The sequence below is a fragment of the Phyllopteryx taeniolatus genome, chromosome 23, assembly GCF_024500385.1.
Source record: "Phyllopteryx taeniolatus isolate TA_2022b chromosome 23, UOR_Ptae_1.2, whole genome shotgun sequence".
In the NCBI taxonomy this organism is placed as follows: Eukaryota; Metazoa; Chordata; class Actinopteri; order Syngnathiformes; family Syngnathidae; genus Phyllopteryx; species Phyllopteryx taeniolatus.
In genome coordinates this window covers 6,066,424-6,084,081 of record NC_084524.1, presented here as the reverse complement: position 1 = coordinate 6,084,081, position 17,658 = coordinate 6,066,424, and the positions used below count along the sequence as shown (strand labels likewise).

The 17,658-nt window shown below is 41.7% G+C and overlaps 1 protein-coding gene across 16 annotated transcripts in view; it reads left to right on the top strand.

Moving 5' to 3' along the window:
- The window catches only part of LOC133472857 (adhesion G protein-coupled receptor L3-like), a 140,126-nt gene that overhangs the window by 95,193 nt on the left and 27,275 nt on the right, over window positions 1-17,658 (top strand). For all 16 annotated transcript variants that reach the window (XM_061764309.1, XM_061764313.1, XM_061764311.1 and 13 more), the window contains 7 exons: window positions 633-736; window positions 2,094-2,279; window positions 3,462-3,500; window positions 10,013-10,196; window positions 11,197-11,319; window positions 14,216-14,421; window positions 15,460-15,636. In XM_061764309.1, coding sequence (XP_061620293.1) covers window positions 633-736; window positions 2,094-2,279; window positions 3,462-3,500; window positions 10,013-10,196; window positions 11,197-11,319; window positions 14,216-14,421; window positions 15,460-15,636 — 1,019 coding nt within the window. The remainder of the gene's footprint in view (window positions 1-632; window positions 737-2,093; window positions 2,280-3,461; window positions 3,501-10,012; window positions 10,197-11,196; window positions 11,320-14,215; window positions 14,422-15,459; window positions 15,637-17,658) is intronic.

Sequence of the window (17,658 nt, the reverse complement as noted above, 5' to 3'; positions counted from 1 at the left end):
ATGTCAATCAAAACGGATGCGTTAGTGCACCTCGTCTGAGCCGAGCAGCCAACGCCCCGGGCGGCCAAGTACAAGCAAGGACACGCTGATGTCACACTCGGCTCGCATTGGTTTCTTCTTCTGTTTTTGTTGTTCAATTCAATGATTGTGAAAGCATTGAAAACGATTGACACTACTTGCTAAATTCTGGGTTGTTCTTTGCTTTCTTTGTCTTTTCTTCATCATGTGTTTTTTCTTTTGTTTTCTCGCCTGTTCTTTGTTGATGTTTTCCTTTTTTCTACCCATTTTCTTCTTCATTCCTGTTTTTTATTTCTTATTTGGTACTTGTTTCCTTAATTTCTGTTTTTGTTTTGGTTTTCATCACTTTTTCTTTTGTCTTGTCTTTTCCTTTTTTGATGACAGTACTGTGACCGTCATTATTTTTCGAATTACTTTGTTCCCTTCTTTTTTTCCTCTGATTTTTTGTCTCCCATTTTTCCCTTTTGACTTTATCTTTCCTTTCCCTATTCCTTCACATCTTGTGATTGTTTTTTCCCTTCTCTTCATTTTCTTAATTTTTGTTTCCTTCCTGCACTCCTAAACATCTCTGGCGCCTGATTTTGATGACACTCTTGTTGTTTCTCCTCTCTCAGGCGTGGCCTCCTACTCATGCATGGGTCCCGAGAGTTACTGGGACCTCCAGGGGCCTGACTTCAGCAATTGCACCTCCCCCTGGGTCAACATCATCAGCCACAAGGTATCCAAACACCCTCATGTCTTGCTGGCCTCTTTTAAGAATGCAAATCAAAGATACTCAGAGGACCTTGGATTTTCTGTCTTTTTCTCCTTTGTCTCGACTTAATTGGTCAATTAATGTTATTGATTAGCTGTGGGGATACCAAGGGATGTGCTTGTGTGGGGGTGCTTGAGCTTCTAATAAACAGCTTTGTGGCAAACTTGGGGGGAAAAAAAAACAAACTCATCTCGACGACTGTCACCATCCGCGTATGCAAAATGATCACGCTTATGAGCATTATCGCCATATTGTTGAGCAAAAGACGGCAGGGATTTATTTGCTCATGGGAGTGGCACAGCTCAAAATATGAATGATCTAAAAGCAAAAAAAATATTTCACCAAATATTGGACGAAAAAACACAAATAAAACAAATTCAAAAATATTGGACAAAAATTTCACACATTTCAGGAACAATATTTGTTATGAATACATATAGAAACAAAAATCGATTATACAAAAATTAAATATATTGAAGGAAAATACCCAAATATCAATGAAATACTTGATATATATGTTTATATATATATATATATACAGTATATGTTAGGACAAAATACGCTTTTTGCTAAGAAACCAGTGTTTTTGGTGAAACCAACCCATTCTACGACTAATTATACTACTAATTAACACATTCACTGCCATTGACGGCTTTAGCAGTCAAATATCCATGTTAACTGGGAAGGCTGGCAGTGAATGATTTAATAAAGAGCAGAAACAGCTAGAAACAAGCAAAACAAGATAAGAAAGAAACAAGTCTTTCTTTTGGTAGGTCTGCCACAGAACACAATATTCTGTGGGTCTTGAAAGAGCAGGTCAAAATGCTCGTAAAACGGCTGACAATATGGAGAACTGCTTTGAAAACAGCTGCCAACGAATGAGTTAATACAGCAGCAGATTACAATCTGTCGTAATCCGGTATTTTAGTACTGTAAGCAGATGGCGGTACATTTAAAATGCATGGAAGCGGTGAGAAACCATTGGTCTTTTAGCCCCTTCCTCCCCAAAGCGGCGACGTTTTTGTATATTACTTTCATAAAGGCATAACACTATCAAGGGAGATCCCTCACTAATAGTTTATGATTCTATAATTGCATATGATATAGCCCCCAGTGTACACGCGACATTAATTGCATTTACAGAAGCAGCAACTCTGCTAAACGCAAAGGCTAAACAGTATCCATTTGCCGGGGCCACGCATTTCTGCGTCGCCATTTGTCATGTACAGCTGCCGTGCGGCAATAGCCATTCATCCCCGCAGGTGCGAAGCCACGCGTGCTTGCCCTCCATCGCTCATTGTTCCGCCGCTTCACGTTTCAGCTGAAAGCGGGCGAGACGGCGGCTGTGATCGCCCGGGAGCTGGCCGAGCAGACCAAGCGCAACCTTCAGGCGGGGGACATCACGTATACGGTGAGGGCCATGGTGCAGCTGGTTGATCTCCTCGACGTCCAGCTGCGCAACCTCACGCCGGGGGGAAAGGACAGCGCGGCACGGAGCCTCAACAAGGTATTCCAACAGAAGCATCGCCGTATTTGTGTTGTTTTGATTTCCGATAGTATAGTGGTTCACATATAGTACCTGACAATGCTGCAGCTGGCGTGGGATCAATTATCATTCCCATTGACAAAAGCCCTGGTTCAGGGATTAATTGCAGTACAGCCTTACCTCGCCATATCGCGATTAACTTGTTGCGTTATCGCAGATTTTTAAATCGCACATATCTGATTTTATGTTGTGAAATATTCTCTATATTGCGGGATTTTTTTCCACATAGACTAAAGTTGCTGCAGATCTACGTAGCAATGTGTCAACTCCGAAGCAGAACTATTTTACACAACTGCACGGCTACGGTAAAGTAACCACCGTTAGCGAATTTAACATAGCCTACCATCGAAAGTTGGAACGAATTATAGTCAAGGATAGGATTTTATTTCAAAATAAATGCAGAACGAGCACATTCATACACTAGCTGCTACGGCCAAAACTGACTGTCCCCTAGAGGCACTCAACGCGCAGACTAGCTAACGGTTAGCCAGTTAACAGCCAGCCGCCATCCTGAGCCAACTCTACACTTTCTTCCACGCCTTCATCCGTCCGTATTCACACCAGAAGCAGTGGTGAAGTGGATCTGAGCTTCCTATTATGGCCCATCTATCCTTTGCATTGATTGGTCCTTGAGCCCAGCCATAATTATTGTGTAGCTGCTGAGTGGCCAAAAGCAAATCGCAATCTGCAGTGAAATTCAAATTGTCCGCCGTTAATTTGCCCGGGCGGCTTTACTCAAAGAACAACACCTGCTCCGGACTCCAGACGCAGATGTCCCCATTGAGATTTTTAGCATCAGTGTAAAAAAAGAGGGGGGTGGGCGGGGAGGAACAGGAGTGAGGATTTTAGAACACCCACCTATCGAATAAAGTTTTGCTGTGTTGCTAATGCAATGATGAGCAAACGGCCAACAATGTCGACTGGCTTTTGAATCGCATTTGATTCATACACTTTACATTTCATTGGCAAACCTATTTAGCGGACGGAAACACTCCAGCCTAAAGAGTTGTGAGTAGAAGTCACTGGGGTGTCTCGTTGGCAACTTGGACTCGGTCTGTGAAGTTTCTCCAGTTGATGCATGATGATGAATTTCTTCCTCTCGCCTGGCATACTTGACATCTTCTGCTTTTCTTTGGTTGACAGCTGCAGAAGCGAGAGCGCTCCTGCCGTTTTTATGTTCAGGTATGTGGAATTTTTCTTTCCATTTTCCGTCATACATCGTAGTTTTGTTTCCTGACAGACTGCGGTACATCGAGCTGCCAACCTTTGAAATTTGGTTATCAAAGCCTGGATCCGTTATTTGTTTCAGTTTCCCTTTACACTTTCATTTCAGCCCAAATTATGTGATTGTTCCAGGACTTTAACACCATTTTTGATTGATTCGTCCAACGTAAAGCGCTAAATCACCAAAACTACTTCAATAAATCAGTCAACTCCGAAGTCAGCTAAAGTCCTGGCATGTTATGATCGGTCCCGATACATAATGAATGCGTGTCCCAATTTTCAGAAACCGCCTCAATCACTTCACTCAGCTACTTTGCAAGGCCGCTGGCACATTGCGTGATTTGCTCCCTGCGGGTGACATTTTCGCTGTCATCAGGTTTTTTTTAATTTTTGTTTTGGGTGGGGGGACCATGGACAGTTAGTGGATTGGGGTTAAAGTTCTGCTTATATATTGTGAAAACAGAACTATTGTTTTAAGTCGTCTTTACTGGGTGTTCATGTGGTTGTGTGGATGCTTTAAATCAAACTTCATCAAACTTTCACTCCCACACGCACTGACCAAAACTCAAAACTTTTCTCAATTTAGCATCGCACTTGTAGGATACGTGGTTGAAATTTGCTAGCAATTCTACAAAATCTGTAGGACGACTTTGCTTTTGAAGTGCCCCTAGAAATGACCAAAAGCAGCCTAAAATGGCCACTTCAAACCCAAAAGACAAGACTTTCAGCTTCTTTTCGGATATTCTTGAGACTTTTTTGTGGGTATACTTATGATAGACATGCCAACCAAATTTTCATGGGGCAGGCTTCTGGGGCTGAATTTTGCAAAAATACCAAGAGTCGTCAAACCTCGGCGCTCCAAGTTCATGTTTGAAGGACTGGAAATGATCCTAAAATGGCTGCTCTCAATCAAAATGGCAGACTTTTCTGACATGACAGACATGCCGCCCAAATTCCATGCGTCTAAGTGAAGCTGGCTTCAGGGGCTGAATTTTAAAAAGATTCCAGTCATTGAACGCTGCGTGTGATTTCTCAGGCCGTGTATCACAGCCAATTTAATTCCAGTGAACAAGACGCTTTGACAACAGAGCAAGTAACCATCACCTTGCCGTGTTGTGCACCAAAGAGCCCTTTTGATTGCTCGCAAACGCGGTAAAAATGGCGCCTGGAGGATATATTAATGGTGTCCAATTACTGCGATTACGTCCGTCTGTGTTTTCGCGAACACCTGCGAAAGCTTTCTTCCGTTTAGTCGGCTTGACGGGAAGTTGAGGCTGCGGGCGAATTCCGCCATAGAAGATGAAAAACATATCATGCCTTAGTAGGAACCAAGTGAGTGTGACTTTGTAGGACCCAGGGAGGATTTTGAAGCCCCTCATTAAAGCGACACCTTTGTTGCCGAGGATGACCAGGGGGAGTGTCACGGCGGGGCGGTGTGACCTTCCAGGGAGGCTCGATGATAAAAGAAACCCCCCCCCCCCACACACACACACACACACACACACCTCCCGCAAGTCAATTTGTCGGAAGATGAAGATATCCTCATAAACAGAAAGCTCATCTGGCCCGGAGTGCAAGAGTTCTGCCTGATTAATTGAAGTCTTAAAAGTGGGAGGTGTTTTTTTTTTTTTTTTTTTTTTTTTATTAAACTCCCTTCAGTACGGCGTCACCGTTCATAACGTATTCATTTGACTGTGGATTTTACACTACATTAACATAGACCAAGTTATGCAGTACATTAATAGAGATATTCACGTCAAAGGCTTGGCATGGCCATCATTCTATATGAAGCTCCTCCGATGCTTTTTCTAGTTATTGCTTTGTTTCCAAATAAATTGCCATTGTGAGGACGCTCCCGTACTCAAAAACGGAGAATCTTTGAAAAATTCTGCCCTACAATCCAGTTTTATTTAGCAGCAGTAAATTCGGTGGGCAAGTCCATCATTTGTAGACCCACAAAAAAAAAGTCTCAAGGGTCCCTGCTGTAAAATGAACAAGTCGGCCATTTTAGTTTGTCGCGGGCTCATTTTGGCTATTTCCAAGGTGTACTTCAAATGAACGAGTGCTACAGATTTTGTCCGATTACCACCAAATTTGTATACTAGACCAGTGGTTCTCAAACCTTTTACACCAAGCACCACCCAATTAAAATGGATATTTGACTTCTATTGCCACCAACGGCTATATAGCCGAGGTTTTATTCCTAAAAAGCACAATTACTGTACTTAAATCCAACTGAACTGTACTTAAAGTATGTACTTGAGAAGTGAAAAGTGTTCTGTACGTGTAAAAAAAAAAAAAAAAAAGTACTGTACTGTTTAAAAAAAAGTTTAAATAAGCTGTTGCATGGCTACAAGCCTCATTCTTCGTTTGATTATATTTCATGGTTTTGATGTTGTGATGTTGTCAACCCTAACCATCGAGACAGCATTATGTAGTAACCTGACCTTAACGGCGCTCATGTTGACGGTGCGCTGGCATCTCTGTCGTTGCCATGCAATAAACGAGACAACCTCTGACAAAGCAACTAGGTAAAGCAGAACAGGTCAGAAAGAGGCAGACGCGACGACTCGTCAAATTTAAGCGGACAGGGCGAATGAGTTGCCCCCCTTGTTTTGTCTTCTTCTCGTTCCCCGTTGGGAGACGTCAACGTCACTGAGAGAAATCGAGTGCGAGGATCCAACAGCGAGGGTGGCAGAGGGGGAAAGAATTCCAGGGGGTGTAAGGGGAAGGGGATCAGAAATCAATTCCCCAGACCCCTCCCACCCACGAGTTCATTTCATCAATCAGCAAAGCGCAGATAGAAGAGAACACAGCACAGGCCGGCATGGACCAGCGCCAGGCCACTGGCTAATGTCGGCCTCATTTAAATGGAGCACGCGTTGCAGCGCTTCACATCAGCTCGTCATTCTTTCGCTTCATCGTGAGCATTCCCTCAAACAAACCAAAAAAAACAATGCCAAAACACTTTCGGGGAAAACAAGAGCATTCAGGACAAATTCTAAAGCGACAGACAAAAGTATAACAGAATTTGGTTGTCAGAAATGTATTTTTTATTTAATTGAATGGATTTTGATTAAATTCATTTTGACATGATTTCACTTCATTTTATTTCATTCAAACTAAATGATTTTTTTTTTACATTGTGATTATATTAATCCTATTGTATTTTATTTATTTCTATTTTATTTCAACTGACGCCACAACTTGCTCATAAATTAGAAAACAACTGAGTCACAATCCAGACTTAAAAAAATTGATATTTGTCATCTATGGACATTATTTTACTTTGATTCAATTCAAATTTATTTTAATGTATTTGAATTGATTTAATTGTAATGTTATTTGATCAGTTTTATTTTATTTGTATATATTATATAGTTACATAAATATAGAATGATATAAATAATAGAATGCTAAATACTGTAATACATTTTATTATGAATTTATTTTATACTTATCCATTTTATTTAGATTAATTAAAATGTTATTTCATTGTATTATTGTATTTTATTGTATGAAATTCATTTTGCTCTGTTTTATTTTAATTCATTCATTTAAATTCCGTATAATTATAAATATAAAATAATAATACAACGAATAAAATACTACATGATGTTTTTTTTATGATATACCGGTACATTCAATTATACTGATTGAATTGAATTTTATTTACATTTAATTTATTTTATTTGAACCGGTGCCACAGTTTAGCGACTACGATTGAAAAGAAATCAAATAATATTCAATGAATGAATGATCATGAAGATGTCATTGTCTGGTTTCAATGAGACATTTGTAGGCGTTACGCACCGCGGTGTGTTATCTGCACGACAACCAACACAAACTCGGTCTGTACGTCCATCATCTCCCATTCGAGGCGTTTATTTCTTGCTGTGGAGAACAAAGGCAAGGCAAATGTCAGTTATCTGGCAGCGCGGTGTAAAAAAAAAAAAAAAAAAAAAAGCCTCTTTAATCGAGAGCAAGCCAACCTGCGCCTCTCGCGCGTAAAGTGTGATTGGAGACGAGCTGCAAATAATGAATCATTACATCCGTGTTACAGAGGTGTCGTGCTGCTGTCGGCGGGGTTGCAATGCTTCCAGATTGGTGCTACAATGATCCTGAAATAGGGTCGCACCTCAAATAAATGTCCCACTGCAGGAAGAAAAAATAATCATGCATCACCCGTACCTTGTACAACTGGTATGACAATGGCAATAATGACATTCAGGGCTAATCATTAACACCCGCCAATGAATTTTAGCCGTGGCAGGTGGGAGGGGCCATAGCGGTCGGGTGCAGTGCGAGCTGCGGTCGGGTGCAGTGCGAGCTGGGCGGTGGCCGAAGGCGGGGACCTTGGCAATCCGATCCCCGGCTACAGAAGCTGGCTCTAGGGCCGTGGAATGTCACCTCTCTGGCAGGGAAGGAGCCCGAGCTGGTGTGTGAGGTCGAGAAGTTCCGACTAGATATAGTCGGGCTCGCCTCCAAACACAGCTTGGGCTCTGGTACCAGTCCTCTTGAGAGGGGTTGTACTCTCTTCCACTCTGGAGTTGCCCACGGTGAGAGGCGCCATGCAGGTGTGGGACATCTGATTAGGATGCCTCCCGGATGTCTCCCGGGTGAGGTGTTCCGGGCACGACCCACCGGGAGGAGACCCCGGGGACGACCCAGGACATGCTGGAGAGACATGCTATGTCTCTCGACTGGCCTGGGAACGCCTCAGGATCCCCTCGGAAGAGCTGGAGGAAGTGGCTGGGGAGAGGGAAGTCTGGACTTCCCTCCTGAGGCTGCTGCCCCCGCGACCCGACCTTACATAAGCGGAGGAAATTGAATGAATGAATTATTTTAAATGTATTTAATGGGACAGGTAAATTATACAGTATATTGATACAATAATATTTTTTTTAAATGACCGCCTTCTCTTGAATAAACGCCTTGTACTCTTTGCTGGAAAAATCTCATTTTATTAGTTGCACTTTCTGAAACAATCCTCAAAGCGATCAGTATGAGGGCTCGCCAGGCTGCTTTCCTTCACTTTTCAACCTGTTCTGATCAGGCATTCATTTGATAGCCTAGTGAACGATTCTGCTTATCACCTTTGACTTCATTTTCAAAGCCATTCCCCAAAGTCCATTTTGTAATGGGTTGATTTAAAAAAATACAAAATAAAAATCCAGTTAAATAAATCATTTCTGTCTTGTGTGTATGAGGTTGGTTAATGAAGAAGAGCAAAGGGAATGCCAGAGTTCTTTCTCCCCAACATGTACAGTCATTCGCCCCCATTGGAATGAACAGCGTGCTCTCATCCTATTAGCATTCAATGCTCAAATATCGCCATTGGCATTTTTAAATCTTTAATGGGTCTTAATTTTTCATCTTGTCTTGCAAATGTTCCGGTTTGTTCCCCCGCTTTACCCGCGCCAGCATTGTTGTTGATTAAAGCGGGGCGTAATGGACGCTCGCCGGCGTTAACCAGCGGCAGAGGCTCACGCCGGATAGTTATGCCGGCGGTAAATGGCCGCTTCAGCTGCCGGCTACCGCGCCGCAACGCCGTGGCATTTTTCACCCGAGTGCTTTTTATGTGACGGGAATGTCAGCACGGAATAGAATTCATCATGGCCATTAAAAACCCCCGCCGAGAGCCGCGTTTCGTTGGAACTTCTGTCTTCTGAGCGGCTTTTGCTTCATTTACAGCTTTAATAATTGCATTTGTTGGTTTATATTTCCTACACAGTCAAGCGTGTACAGTGAAACCCCCACTGTGTCGCGGATTTGTGTTTGATGGGGTTTTACAGAACAGCGGTGCCTTGACATACGAGTACCCGACGTAATGCTTTGCCGAGGCAGTGAATTCACCTCTGTTCATTCAGAATGAGCAGCTGTCTGGCAGGATGCGAACAATTCATCAAACAACAGGCTTCAAGCTGTTTATTGCCACTCCCAGTTCAATTTGACCCTAAAACTAAGTATAAAACAATGAGAATTACATGCTGTGTATTTCAAACAACCAAACAACATTGCCTTAAGAATGCCCCCACTAGCTTAATGCTAACACACAATGGAATCTTCGTGACTCATTCGTTTGTCTGTATGATTGTCTTATACTGCCCCCATGTGGCCAAGGCGGGCACACCAGAAGGCACAGCACAATGAATTGAATTGAAGCATTAAATCATGATGCATAAACTGTTTTATTCTTTACAATCTATTTAATTATGTCATTTCTATTTTTTATAAAGTACAGTGGACCCACGCGAATAGTGAAAATCCGCAGATAATTGAGTGCCATTATCATTTTTTTATCAAATTTTTTTTTGAAACCCCAAAATTCTTGAATAAGTGGGGATAAACCACAAGTAACCGAGAAAAAAATCAATTGAAAAAAACTGGTACAATTTACTGGTAAAGATTATCACAAAAATGGCAATTTCTCTCATTAAGACCTTACCTTTAATTCTTAACACTTTCAGGCCATGGTGGAGACGGTGAACAATTTGCTCCAGCCACAGGCACAGACAGCGTGGCGCGAACTGAGCGCGGGCGAGCAGCTGCGGGCCGCCACCACTTTGCTGGACACAGTCGAGCAGGGAGCCTTCATACTCGCAGACAACCTGCTCAAGACTGACATAGTGCAGGAGAACACTGACAACATACGTGAGTAGCAAAGCGCCACTTACTGAAAAAAAAAATGAACGCCTCCCTCAAATAGACACCTCCAGTTTTCATCATCACTGATCATGAAGACCCATGTACACTGAAAATATTTCCTCAGATATTCGACACCCAATTAGTCGCCACTTCCACCCAAACTGATGCAATGCCCCGCTAGCTTAATGCGAACACATTATGGAAAACGCCATTAACGGGCTAACAAATAGATAGACAGATAACAGATAGCCCATATAGCACATAATAATTGATCATTATGAGTGATCATTTCCATGGTGGAAATAATACAAGTTTCAACCTTGAATCTTCTCGCGAGAGAATTTAGCATCACCCTCCTCTCTGAGCTTTCAGCCCCCCGCTACCATGGCAACCTAAAAATATGAAATATAGGTCTTGTGACGAGTAGGGAAGTGACAGCGAGGCGAATTAATAAAATGGATTTTATTATATCCGCCACACAATTCATCTGGGCATTAGGGCGAATCCAGGCTCGTTCCGAAGGTGAACGAGACGACAGCGGCTCGACCCGGGGGAGACTTAACAGCTCGTGCCGGTACGCTTGTTAATTATGCGTCGGCGACATGTTTACTAGGCCTCGCCTCTCTTGTTTGCGCTGTACCACGCCTTACATAACCAGAATAAGGTGGCCCATTACAGCATCGGTGATTACTGCGACTTTATCCATCATTATCCTTATCGATCCATTTTTGGGAGAAATGAGAAATGGGTGCCCTTTGTCTGCTCTTGGGCGCACGAGTCTCGGCCACAGATTCCTACAGATTAGCATGTTAGCCTCAAGCATTTTTTCACGCAAGCGCCATAGGGCTGATGCTGAATAGAAGTAGACAGATTTTGAGGATGCCTTGCCGCAGTCAGTCATGCGTACGTCATCCACTGAAGCCAAATAAAGAACTCCCTCAAATAGACATTCCTCAAACAATTCAATGGATTTCCTCAAACAATTCAGGCTCAACTGTGTGCGCAGAGTTGGAGGTTGCACGGATGAGCACCGACGGGAATTTGCCTGACCTGAAATTTCCCCAAACGGGCGGACAGGGCAGCTCCATCCAACTGTCGGCCAACACGCTGAAGCAGCATGGGAGAAATGGCAAGTACCTTTTGCCTTTTGGATCCGAGCCGATCGTGCCCGATTGTATTTGTATCCTGCCCTATCTAGTTGTATCACGTGGTACCATATTGTACTGAGTTTTAATGTTATCATCCATCCATCCATTTTACTTACCGCTTATCCTCACTAGGGTCGCAGGCGTGCTGGAGCCTATCCCAGCTATCTTCGGGCGGGACGCGGGGTACACCCTGAACCGGTCGCCAGCCAATCGCAGGGCACATGGAAAAAAACAACCATTTGCACTCACATTCACACCTACGGCCAATTTAGAGTCTTTAGTCAACCTACCACGCATGTTTTTGGGATGTGGGAGGAAACCCGAGTGCGCAGAGAAAACCCACGCAGGCACGGGAGAACATGCAACCTCCACACAGGCGGGGCTGGGATTTGAATCCCGGTCTCCAGAACTGTGAGGCAGATGTGCTAACCAGTCGTTCACCATGTCGGCCAAATAATATTGTATCGTGTCATATCCTATACTCTCTATACTTTCAGGGGTGTCAAACCTTTTTGTCACGGGCCACATTATTGGTACGGTTTCCCTCAGAGGGCCGTTATAACTGTGAAACCATAGTTATACATTACATGACAAATTCATGGATAACTAGTTTTTAAATTAGAAGTCAAGGATAATAGTTTATTCAACTATTGTTCAAGTTACTAACCAAAAAAGGCTTGCAATAGCTCAGCATTATTTTTGTTATTACAAATGACGATTTGACATTTTTGTACAGATTTTAACAAGAACCACAGTAGTTTTCACGGGCCACATAAAGTTAAGTGGTGGGCCACATATGACCCCCGGGCCTTGAGTTTGACAGTATATATATTCCATTTTTTATTTTTTTATTCTTTGTGTTTTTTCTTGGGAGAGTTGACCAACCCCAAAAACGCTTAGTGGTAGTTTACCCCCGCTTGCTCAATAATTTTTTTTTATCTTAAAACATTTATATTTAAAGAAAAATCAATACAATTATAATGGCCCTCAGTTATCCGCAGATTTTGGCGGTCGTATGTATACATACATTCAATATCTTGGCATAATAGCAGCACGACAGTCATGTGGTGCCTTGATGTTCAACACTGCAGTCGTTCATTTTAGCCACCTTGTAATCTAATAATTAGACTTGAATGCACATGGATGCACAAAAATGCGGTCTACCTTCCAGTGTGCAAATGAGGTGCTTACATACAGCAACAATGCAATTTTTAGAATTCAATGCAAATGCAGTCACCACTCAGTGGGACGATAAAAAGCCTGCGTCTGTAGCCATCGTTAAAGCAGGCCGGCGGGATATATTTCCCTATGCTATATGACCCAAATTGTTTTCCTTTCATCTAGCTGAGCGATCGAAGTCGCAGCGGGGGGGGGGGGGGTAACTTTGCTGTTGAAAAGTGAGATGGAGCCAGGAGTTGGGGGACGAATATGAATGAATGAGCCAGGGAGGAGATGATCAACAAGGAAAATGGCTCTTTTTTCACCGGAACCAAATTACCAGTGGTCGCCACAACGTGCAATTTCAAGAAATGGTTTGTTGATGTAAAGATGGTTTTTCCATTTTTGTTGTTGTTGTCAACACACAGAATTGCCTCGGTGACACTGGTCTTACTGTGAGCAGTTTAACCGTGCATATCTTTGCAGTCTGGTGTTAACAACGCTTGCTTTCAGGGATTTGATGAGGACACGATGAGCTCGTGTTTTCACACTAGTCTTTGTCCAGGGATTCTATGTCAAATGTGCAAATGGTTTTTCGTCCAGGGGGTGCGCAAGGTTAAAATTGAATTGTTTGTAATATTGTTTTGATCATGCCTCATGAATAACTCATTCACTGGCATGGACGTTTATGTGTGTCAACTGGAATCCAACACTTCACTGCCATCGACGAGTATATACGTCAAGTCTATTTTTCAGCGGATTGTAGTAGAGGAGGGTCTCGCCCAGTTTGTCTGTGAATATCAAGTTTGTCAACCACTGTAACACCTAACAGACCCCTATAGATGGCGCCATTGCATTGCTTTAGATTTGAGATCAACCCAGTTTTTCTATAGATTAGGATTACGGGGTGAATTTCGGTTTGGGAGAGAAATGCCGACACGTTGGAAGTCAGACAAGTTTAGGAACCTCACTGTCGATTAGAATATGTATATGTATGGTCTCAACACAGTTTATATGTCATCAAAGTTAGTAGAAAGTGTTTGTCGCAATGGTGAAAAAAGATGAAGAACGCCATGTAAAAAAGCCACTGATGTTCAACTTGAGTCACACGGTGATTCAGCGTTGCCCACAGCACGTTTTACAGTTATATATCTCAAAATAAACCATTATTTTGCCACCAGAACACTTTTCTTAGCCTTGTTTTAATTGTTTCATTGTTTGAGGTGTCACAAAAGCCAAGAAAATACTGGCATCAAAGTCTTTGTTGTGCTTACATATTTATTTTCACAAAAACCTCGTTGTCTCCACTTTTTGACCCGGAACAGGTGTTTTGGGTGAAAGCAACCAATGTTCTACTCTTGATTACTAAAAAATTAAAAAAGATAGAAATAAACTTTTCTGTCTATTCTTTCTTTTGGTAGCTTGTATCACCATACAACACTATTCTGTGGATATAGAAAGATCAGTCAAAATGCTCTAAAATTGCTGGCAATGTTTGGAACTGGCTGCTTTAGACCAAACATTTCCAAACTGTGGCATGTGCACTAGAGGGTGAGTGAGATTAAAAATGTAATTTAGAATGTGTGTGCCTCTTAAAATGTCTAGGAAAGGCTGCTTTAAACCAGGAATTAACACCAAACTGTAGTGTTTGCTGCCGGGGGTGTGCGAGATTAAAAGTAAGCTCCGTTCTGAGGTGCAGTGTTCTTTGCCCTTTCACAGGCGAGATCCGGATCGCTTTTGTGCTGTACAAGCACATCGGCATGTACTTGTCCACGGAGAACACCAGCATGAAGTTGGACAGTGATGTCATGGCGGCCAATTATTCAGTCATCGTCAACTCGCCTGTGATCACGGCCGCTATCAACAAGGACGCGAATAAAGTCTACCTTTCCGACCCGGTCATCTTTACCATCAGACACCTGCAGGTACGCAAGTGGACATCACGTGAAGAAGGGGAATTGAATTGCTTTTCAAATGTATTTATTACGTGTTCATTTTAAACAGTGCATTATTCTGATAAGAAGTAACAAACGAATAGTTTAAATTAATAATTACAATTATTTGAATCATTAAAACATTTGTGGGAATTCAAATGTTTTATTAAAACTTAAAAACTAAACAAAATAAGACATATAATTAGCAATTTAGAAATATATTCAATTAAATAATAAATACATAAGACAAGTACTGTGTTTTTGTACATTACCTATTTATTTTAAAAAAACATAATTTTGTGTCAATAGTTAAAATTGGGGATTATTTTAAATCCTAAAACAAAATCAAATATAAGTCATGTTATTATAAAAAAAAAAATGCAAATGTAATACATTTTTAAACATACGGCACAGTTAAAACAAGCAATAGTCTAAAAATGTCAACAAAGTCAGAACAAAGTCAAATATCATTCAGATATTAAATATGTCATTAAATAACATGTGAAATAAGAAACTGTCCTGAATTAGTCTTTTGAAAATATGACTGAATACATGTGGAAAATGTGGAAAAAGAAAAACATATATATAATTGATTCAAAAATTACATCAATTGTCCTCATAAAATCATTAAAAACAAAAATATAACAATTTATCTTTTGCATCCATCCATCCATCCATTTTCTTCACCGCTTTTCCTCACGAGGGTCGCGGGCTTGCTGGAGCCTATCCCAGCTATCTACGGGCGAGAGTACTGAACTGGTCGCCAGCCAATCGCAGGGCACATATTGCAATAAAATATATTTTATTTATTCAATATTAAATAAATAATGACTACATGAAACAAGTGATTGTCCTAAAATATTTTGAAATGTAACAAACAAAAAAAATACACAAACAGAAGGCCTACCGAAACTATTTGACGGGTCACTAAAACCAACAATTCAACAGTGGGGTTCAACTTTCTAAGACGACATAACGGGGTTGACATCTTCAAAAGCTTCTTTTCACAAATTGCCCATTCTCCCACAGCAATCCAAGGAAAACTTTAACCCCAACTGTTCGTTCTGGAGCTACTCCAAGCGCACCATGACCGGCTACTGGTCCACGCAGGACTGCCGCTTGCTGGGCACCAACAGGACGCACACCACCTGCTCCTGCACCCACCTCACCAACTTTGCCGTCCTCATGGCCCACATGGAAGTCAAGGTAGGAGTTACGGAAAGCACTGCCATTCAACAGTTAACGCTTGTTAGCCTCATAGCGTCAGATCAAATTCTCCCTTTGTATATTTCTCAGAAAACAGAACAGAAACAAAACAAACAAACATCTGTTTGAGGGAGGCATTTTTTTTCATCCCATCGATAAATTATGTGGAGAGACAGTGGAGAAAAACAAACGTTAGTTCATAATGACATTTACAAAGTAAAACTGAATGAAGGGGACAGAGCAATTAAACAGGCTAGACAGTCTTTGTTATCTAAAATAATAAATGAATATATTAGTAATTATAATAATACTTTTCGTCATTGTTGACAAATTTATCAATCCACCATCTGCCTTCCCATCAAAAATGTTTTCTTGCGAAAAATTTCCCTCACTCTTCAAAAACAAAATCACTGCTATTACACAAAGCGTCACAGTGCCCAAATATCCAAAGAAGAATTGAACCATCCAAACTTTTCAAACTCATGGCACACTTTGATGGCTTAGAGCTAACAGAACTTTTTATTGTTTGTCAGCTCACGTCCTCCACCTACTGCTTGGATTGCCTCCCAACTAAAACCTTTTACTGGTTAGCACCAGAGGTCCTAGAAATCATGAAGTCAGGTGCGTTTCCTGCATCACTTAAAACAGCTGTCATCAAAGCTTTTGACACGATTGATCATAAAATCCGACTAAAGCGGATTGAATGGTGCATCAGTTTAACCGGCCCAGTTCTAAACTGGTTCAAAACCTACTTACATGGCAGGTATTAGTTCGTGTCTATTGGGGAGTTCGGATCCCACAGGAAGAACATCACATGTGGGGTCCCACAAGGGTCAACTCTTGCCCCACTGTTATTCTCTCTTTATATCCTTCCATTTCCTCAAGTCATATGTCAACATAAATTATCCATCCATCCATCTTCTGTACCGCTTTATCCTCACCAGGGTCCCGGGCGTGCTGGAGCCTATCCCAGCTAACTTCGGGCGAGAGGCAGGGTACACCCTGAACTGGTCGCCAGCCAATTGCAGGGCACATATTAACAAACAACCATTCGCACATACATTCACACATTCTAAGGGGAATTTAGAGTCCTCAAACAACCTACCATGCATGTTTTTGGGATGTGGGAGGAAACCGGAATGCCCGGAGAAAACCCCCGCAGGCACGGGGAGAACATGCAAGCTCCACACAGGCGGGGCCGGGATTTGAACCCCAGTCCTCAGAACTGTGAGGCAGATGTGCTAACCAGTCGCCCACCGTACCGCCCAACATAAATTATATAACATAAATTACCATAACGTGGCCCGCGACCCTAGTGAGGATAAGTGGTACAGAAAATGGATGGATGGATGCAGATGACTCACAGCTTTACATTTCACTCCATTCTCTCGTATACAGTCCCTCATACAGTGTAGCAATGATATTAACCAATGGAAGACTGATAGCTTTTTACAACTTAATACAGAAAAAAATGAAAAAAATTATTCGAAGCACAGGCTCACAGATATAAAATTACAGCACATCATAAATTCCCATCATTGGAAGTAAAATTGAAGCAAGGAATCTTAGTCTAATGGTTGACGATAATGTTAATTTCAAAATCAACTACATCACAAGATCAGCATTTTACCATCTGAAAACATTTTTCAAATAAAGAGGTGTACTGTTAAACTCATATTATTCAGAGAAATTAATCCACTCATTAATAACAAGCAGATTATTTTATAATGGTTTACTCACTGGACTCCTAAAATCAAGTGTTCACAGACTAGTTAATTGAAAATGCAGCTGCTAGTATTCTCACTGACACAAAGAAATTGCAACACATCTCACCGAAACTTAAAACACTACACCTGTTCCCCATCAAGACAAGAATTGATTTTCAAGTCCGGCTCCTAGTTTATAAAGCTTTACATGGCCTTGCACCTCAGCACATAACTGACATGCTCATCAATTACACTCTGCCAAGACCGCTAAGACCTGCTAGCAACTGCTGTCTAATCATTCCTCAGAGCAACACTA